Genomic DNA, 7894 nt, shown 5'->3' with positions numbered 1-7894 from the left:
CCTTCCTATCTCCTTCTATTCCTTACAGTTTAAGAAGGAATCTTCATTATCTAGTGATTTTTTTCGGCTGTCTGAGACAGTTCTGCAAGGATTTTTAAAAATAATACTAATATTTTGTTTAAAACGCTCTTGATAAATCTGGCCCCCTGTCACCTCAACAAAAGGTTGGCTGCCAACATCAAATCAACCATTTGCCAGCTCTTTTAAAACAGGGTGGGTAAGAGATTAGAGTGCACCTGTCTGTAATGTAATCTCAGTACAAATACAGCTGCTCTGTGAGGGCCTCAGAGGTTGTCTTAAGAGAATATTTGGATCAACAGCACTGTGAAGTAAAAAGAACACACAAGACAGGTCAGGGATCAAGTTATAGAAAAACGTAAAGCTGGTTTAGGCTACAAAAACATTTCCAAAGCCTTGAACATCCCACAGAGCACTGTTCAAGCAATCATTCAGAAATGGAAGGAGTATGGCACAACTGTAAACCTACTAAGACAAGGCCGTCCACCTAAACTCACAGGCCAAACAAGGAGAGCGCTGATCAGAAATGCAGTCAAGAGGCCCATGGTGACTCTGGACGAGCTGCAGAGATCTACAGCTCAGGTGGGAGACTGTCCATAGGACAACTATTAGTCATGCACTGCACAAAGTTGGCCTTTATGGTAGAGTGGCAAGAAGAAAGCCATTGTTAACAGAAAAGCATAAGAAGTCCAGTTTGCAGTTTGACACAAGCCATGTTGGGGGACACGGTAAACATGTGGAACAAGGTGCTCTGGTCAGAGGAGACCAAAATGGAACTTTTGGTCCAAAATGCAAAACGCTATGTGTGGCAGAAAACTAACACTGCACATCACTCTGACCACACCATCCCCACTGTCAAATATGGTGGTGGCAGCATCATGCTCTGGGGGTGCTTCTCTTCAGCAGGGACAGAGAAGCTGGTCAGAGTTGATGGGAAGATGGATGGTGCCAAATACAGGGCAAACTTGGAAGAAAACCTCTTGGACTCTGCAAAAGACTTGAGACTGGGGCGGAGGTTCACCTTTCAGCAGGACAATGACCCTAAACATAAAGGCAGGGCAACAATGGAATGGTTTCAAACAAAACATAACTATGTATTAGAAAGGCCCATCCAAAGTCCAGATCTAAATCCAATGTAGAATCAGTGGCAAGATCTGAAAAATGCTGTTCACACACGCTGTCCATCTAATCTGACTCCGGAGGACTCCAGGAGGACCCGCCTTACATCCTCCTTTTACCGGCAACCTGGGCAAAATACTCATGGAGCCGTTCTCCCTCCTCCCTGCAGGCCAGAATCCTCTGCCGTTGGTCCTCAATCTGTGCCTCCAGCTGTTGTTGCAGTTGCTCTATCTGCTGCTGAAAAGCAGCTTGTAGCTGCTGGAGGCGCGCTTCATATTCCACCCGCTGCTGCTGTACTTGTTGCTCAAGGGCAGCAACACGGGCGGTTAGTTCAGAAGCTGTAAAAAACAAGATGTACAAAATTACAAAATTACACTATACATGGACATTGTACAATAACGTTTGATAAAAGTAAAAACAGTACAGTGTGGTACCGTATTAGCCATAAAAACAAGGAGTTTTGAAACAGGATGATAGCATTTATTGGCTGATTTTGAGAAAAATAACATGAGATTTTTCTAATTATAAAAAGGCTTCCTTGTACTTTTCCCTGACCAACACTGAAAACACGGCTTACAAACATTGACATTCACTGTATTAATGGGTGGCTTAAAGTCAGAAATGAGATTTAAAAAAGAGACAAAGTACATACATTGGATCATATCTGTACAACATGGTTAAAACCAGGACTCTTGTTTACAACTTCTCTTGCTGGTACAATGGCTTTTCAATATTACAATATTCTTTTTATTTTATTTTTAATTTTTCAATTCAATTTTTCTGTTATATGCTTGCGTTTGATGGTGTTTACTGTTTACTGTCACTATGCATTATTTTGTACTTGCATATGCTGGTTTGAAATGCCAGAATGCTCTTTAGTTTAAAATTAATGTGGCATGTGACTACTAGCCCAGTTAGTATTTCAACTTGGAATTTCCAATAGTTACCCATCATCATCACCAGAGTGTACTTTACGTTACATGAAGGGAACTGTTTAACTTATCAATTTAGCCCAGAGGCCAGGAAAAGTGTTCTGAGTAACAGTTAAGACATGTAAAAATACATTAATGTTTGCCGAAAAATTATTCAACTCTGTATGTCAGTGTACATAAAGTGTGGTTTTCATTTTTAGTCAGGAACCAGTCCGCCGAAGGCATTTTAAAATCCGAAAGCTCACTGTTTACTCATGTCTAAGTTTGACAATGAATGGTATCATCCAGATTCAAAAACAAAACTCCTGGTTTTACCTAAAGTAAAGAAAGAGTAATGAAATATGACTGCCAAAAGTAGTGCCTTGCAATCCACCCAAAAAAATCAAAAATGTATTAGAACTTGTTGTGGCTACAATGGATGTGAAATACCTTTATACTACCATTCCACACATGCATAGTACTGCAGCTTGTCAACATTTCTTCAAGTGATATGTTGCCCCATTATGTACATTTATTTATGGCCAAATTTGAATGAAGCTTCCTTTGAAGTTGTGAAATTAAAGCATGTCCTTACATTATATTAACAGATGATACACTAGTTTTACTATGGACATAATCACTGGCCGGAAGAAGTGTTCTAATTTGGAGGCAGGGTGATGTAGTGGTGGTTGGTGTGTTAGTGCTCTTGCTTTGCAACGATTCCAATCCCTTCAACATCGGGATGTAGTTCTTAAAGGGGGGACAGGCAAAAATGGCGCACAGCGCCAATAGTGTCAGAATGGCGCTGCCTTACAACGATATTTAACGTTTTATATGTTCATTTTTTTTAGCAGGGATCGTGCTGGAGAGGCAGCGGGCTGGCAGCGGGGTCGGGCTGGAGAGGCAGCGGGCAGTAGGGGGTCGGGCTGGAGAGGCAGCGGGCAGTGGGCTGGCAGCGGTGTCAGGGTGGAGAGGCAGCGGGCTGGCAGCGGGGGTCGGGCTGAAGAGGCAGCGGGGTGGAGGGAGGATTACGCAGCATGTGTATATTGTGTATACATTACCTTGTCCCGGCCGGCGATCGTTCCTTCACTTCATAGCTTGCACGAGTTCTGCATCCAGCCAATCACCATGCGGAAACTGAAGCCGCATGGTGATTGGCTGGATGCAGAACTCGTGCAAGCTATGAAGTGAAGGAGCGATCGCCGGCCGGGACAAGGTAATGTATACACAATATACACATGCTGCGTAATCCTCCCTCCACCCCGCTGCCTCTTCAGCCCGACCCCCGCTGCCAGCCCGCTGCCTCTCCACCCTGACACCGCTGCCAGCCCACTGCCCGCTGCCTCTCCAGCCCGACCCCCGCTGCCAGCCCGACCCCCTCTGCTAGTTCCCTGCATTTTTCAATGGCGCACCATTCTGCTGTTTTATAAAACGCTATTTACCGTTTTAATGTATTTACATTAAAACGGTAAATAGCGTTTTATAATCGGCAGAACGGTGCGCCATTATTTCCTCCGCGCCATTTTTTACTGTATGCCTTAAAGGACCACGAGCGCAAAAAACAGTAGGCATTGAAAATCTGACATAACCGACAGATTTTGGGACAATCCATCTCCTCATAGGGTATTTCAAGGGTTTGCTTTGTTTTCAACTGCATTTCCTGAACATCTGATTAACTGAAAAATTAGCAAGAAATCAGCCGGCCTCACTAATCACTTGAACAGTCCACTGTATTATGTCAGTGACATTTTGCAAATGTTCAGGAAATGCTGTTGCAAACAAAGAAATCCCTGAGAATCCCCCTTAAAAACATGGACTGGCCCAAAACCTGTCATCTGTCCCATTTTAACTGCCAACTTTGTTCAAGATAGTGGTCCTTTAAGTTTTTACTTCTGTCAGAAGCTATGCTCCTGGGAGCAAAGAGACCATCTTCCCAATACACAACTATCCAGGCTCTCTTGCTGGCATGGGAACACTTTATCAAATTCCCGCCTAAGTCGTCCCTGACTCATAGTCCTACCATCTCTTTAAATGCCCTTAAAATCCTCAGCCCCCATTTGAACCTATCCGCATGGGATAAAGTTAAAATCACCTCACTAAACCAACTGTCACAAGGCTCTCAGCTTAAAACATTTGAGGAATTACATAAAGAATTCCAATTACCATTCAACCAACTCTTTACCTACCATAGGATATATAGCCTGATCAAAAATAACACAATTAATATACCCCAGCTCAATAGTCATATCCTAATCCTAACAGCCATTAACAATAAAGGCCCCCCCCCCACACACACATTTTGGCCGGAGGTATCTCCACTTGGTATACGTCGATACTAGAAGTGAGTGATGCCTCACTGAAAAGATATGCTTTAGCCTGGTCCAATGACCTACAATCTAACATAACTGACCAGCATGTGCTCAGGACCACTTCTAAAAGCCTAAAACTCTCAAAGAACAACTCCCACTGTGAACTTTCACGTAAAGTTATTTTCAGGTGGTATCTGACCCCCAGAAGAATGGCCTCGTTCTCAGAGGATAACTCCCCCAACTGCTGGCATTGTAAGAACTCAGTGGGGACTCTACTCCACATGCTATGGGAGTGCCCTAATATTGCTCAGTTTTGGGACCATGTGGAACTCTTAGGGCTGGTTCAGATGGACGTTTGGAGGCGTTGCGTTCGTTGGCGTCGCGTTCAGCAGCGTTCGTGTGCGTTTGGATGCGGTCGCGTTTTTTCTTCCCCTAGGGGGACATTAGCCGTCGCGGTTAACCTCCCCTGGAAGCTACATGTAGCTTCCAGGGGCTCCTTGAACGCCAGGGAAAATCGGGACCCAAACGCCGCGTTTGTGTAAACGTGCTTGAAAGCTTGGTACAAACGCTCCCATTCACTTGAATGGGAGCGTTTAGCACCAAGCCCTGAACGCTGGCTGTAAACGCTCTGCAAACGTCCGTCTGAACCAGCCCTTAATTAATAGCTTTTTCCTTCCCTACTTACGTACGTCTATCAGCTAAATTAGCTTTACTCTTAGTAGGGCTAGAGGAGATCCCACTAAATTTGCAGCCCCAGGTTATGCATATCATTCTGTCGGCACTCTCCCAGATAACTAGCAATTGGAAATCGGCCGACTACCTATCTATTACCCAACTAATCTCCCTAGTAAACAGCAACCTGAATATGGAATATAAAATTAGACTAAGATCCTCAGTGGACCATAAGATCTTCACCCTTCCTAGTACCTGGTTGGAATACACTAACTAGAAACTCACTTCCAATATAGCTCCTGGTATACTATACACTATAAGTTAAGTAGGTAGTGTTACTTATGGTAGACTAGTCAGACCTCGTCCGTCCTTCCCACAGGTGTTGTACTTTATACTCACTACAGCGACGAGCATTATGTAGACACTCTAGCACTGAAACAGGATCCCTGTAACCCTGTATCAAGGGCTAACCTTCGGGCCACTGAATTGATACAGTACATTGATGTCCGAGCCCTGGGGGTTACCTAGTATGGGTCAAGTTAAAACTCCCATGCTGGACTAAGCGCATAGGAGTGCTTCATGTATTACCTCCCTCTGTTCTTCATGGGAATAAGACAGACCAGGGGTGTTATTCATAGAATAGTTTGCAAGTGTATTTGAATGTATGATGAATATTATGCAGTCAGCTGTTTTCATTACTATGGAACTCTGTATTTGAAATGTAATAAAAAATTATGATGAAGAAAATTATTTTTACTTCGGTCTGTATTGTTTTCCTCCTAGCACTCATTCTTCCGCCCACATCCAAAACATCTACAACTAGTATACTTGGCTTCCCCCTGAATAGACCCTAGAGTACAATACGATACATACACTACACAATGGCTCCAAATCAATAAGCTGCATCAAACACTTATTAATGTATTTTGTTCTACAACAATAAATTTTACTTACACTCAGCTGTTTCAATGGCACCACTTTCTGGCCTGCCGGAGGAAAGTTGCCGTGGCCGGCGTCTGCGCAATCGCACAGAGATAGAGGCTAAGATAAAAAGAAGACATGGTATCATTCACCTTTTTTTTTTTTTTTTTTTTTTTGGGACTGTAAAAAAAAAAAAAAAAATTCTATTCTGTACAAAAAAAACATTAAGTACTAATCTCCTAAAAGACGTAGCACTGTCATCTGATTAATGTTGCAACTTTGTTAAAAAAATACTTACATGCCACAGATCGGCTCCGGGAGCGCCTTCGCCCACGCTGCCGGCAGCGCCTTCGCCCACGCTGCCGGCTGCTACGGGGCCTTTGGCTGGTGCTGGGTCCAGCCTCATCATCAGCAGGGGGGGAGGCAGCAGCAGGATCCTCCTGAGTGGGGTCCACAATATTGCGGGAAGAGGGAGGAGCAGAGGCGGAACGGGCCCGCCTGCGTGCCTGAGACCGATCCACTAAAAAAGAATGTGAGATTGTTTTTAAAATTGTGAGTTACATACCCAATAGGAGAGACAATTTGTTAGACATGAAAATCGTAAGGATTTCCAAGGTTGAAAACACGTACACATCGCGCTACATATATGAAAAACACATTATTTACTTACATTCCCGAAGCTGGTCTTTAATTCTCCTCACCGCACATGGTGTCTTCGACTTGAAGTCGCTCCACATGGTCTGGATCTTCTTGACCGACCATGTGCGGTGGTATCGGGTCTCAAGGTCCCGCTGTAGCTGGTCCAGAATAGCCCTCTTCTCCTCCCTCTTCCTCTTATCGTAGGCCCCTCGTAACATTGTCTGAAAAAAAAAAAAAAAAAAAAAAAATTAATGATCCGCTAAAAGTAACCTTTACAATACCTACATCGCTTGCTATTGTACTAACATATGATAAGACTGATGAAAAGTCAATTTAATGTTCAATTGACTTATCATCAGCAGTCTTATCAACTCCTTGAACAATAGAAGGAGATTTTCGGTAAGTTAATCGAAATCAAAGTTATGAGAGCCTAAAGGCCAGTACAAACGCTACACGGGAGGCAACGACGGGTCTGTAGTCACCTCCCGCTGGTCAGATTTTCCGTGGACAGTCCGACGTGTCTACAGGCTGTCGGCTGACTGATAAGGCTCTTTCTGAGGTTCTGAGCAATCCGCCCGGCGGCCTTTACAGACCGCTGTTGAGTGTTGACTTGAGTGTGTGTATGGGGCGTACAGTTGTGTAGTCTGAACATTAAGCCCTTCAATTGCAAAGCTTCATGGTACTATTAAAGTAGCTACAGATGCAGCATGCATTACACAGTCAAGCAAAATAAATTGAAAGTCATGGATTAATACAGTGAAGAAAAAAATAAATAAACTTACTTTAATAATCAAATTCTTTTCCCGCTTCCGCAGGCGTGCAGAGGAGGCAGCAGAGGCTGACGTCCTGCTCCTCCCACCATCACCATCACCACCACTCCCACCGGCTTCAGCAGCATCTGCCATGTTCGTACAACTCTATGAATAATAACATTGCAAAATATCAAATATATTTTTTCACATACGAGAAATTATTTATGATCAAAACATGTATAATTGCAATGAGTTTGCTGTTTTGAGGCAAACACAGCGACATAGCGTTCTATACTCTGTACAATGACTATTGTGTAAATGGCTATCTAGTTACAAATCATCTGATTAATAGTAATACGGAAGTGGATATCTAATACTTTCATATACTTCTGAAGTGCTAGAAATTCCTGATGTACTTGCTAGGGAGCAGTAATGAATAAGAAAATTACCATTTTGGCGGAAGACAGCGCTGCTTCCGCCTCTGGGAACGCGTAGGGAGCGTTGGTGTCATCTGGAGCTGGCAGCGTGCGGCGTTCTGGATTGTCCACGCTGC

At 43.7% G+C, this 7894-nt stretch overlaps 1 protein-coding gene across 1 annotated transcript; it reads right to left on the bottom strand.

Moving 5' to 3' along the window:
* Window positions 1–217: 217 nt before the first annotated feature.
* LOC137528032 (pleckstrin homology-like domain family B member 3) lies at window positions 218–7438 on the bottom strand. Its single transcript, XM_068249255.1, has 5 exons — window positions 7372–7438; window positions 6621–6810; window positions 6249–6470; window positions 5984–6070; window positions 218–1475 (listed from the first exon to the last, which is right to left on the bottom strand). The coding sequence occupies exons 2-5, from the start codon at window positions 6805–6807 to the stop codon at window positions 1240–1242; spliced, it is 732 nt and encodes a 243-aa protein (XP_068105356.1). The 5' UTR covers window positions 6808–6810; window positions 7372–7438; the 3' UTR covers window positions 218–1239.
* Between the last annotated feature and the right edge of the window lie 456 nt (window positions 7439–7894).

Source organism: Hyperolius riggenbachi, chromosome 8, assembly GCF_040937935.1.
Source record: "Hyperolius riggenbachi isolate aHypRig1 chromosome 8, aHypRig1.pri, whole genome shotgun sequence".
NCBI classification, from domain to species: Eukaryota; Metazoa; Chordata; class Amphibia; order Anura; family Hyperoliidae; genus Hyperolius; species Hyperolius riggenbachi.
Note: the sequence above shows the minus strand (reverse complement) of the source record. Positions and strands in the feature narration are given on the sequence as shown.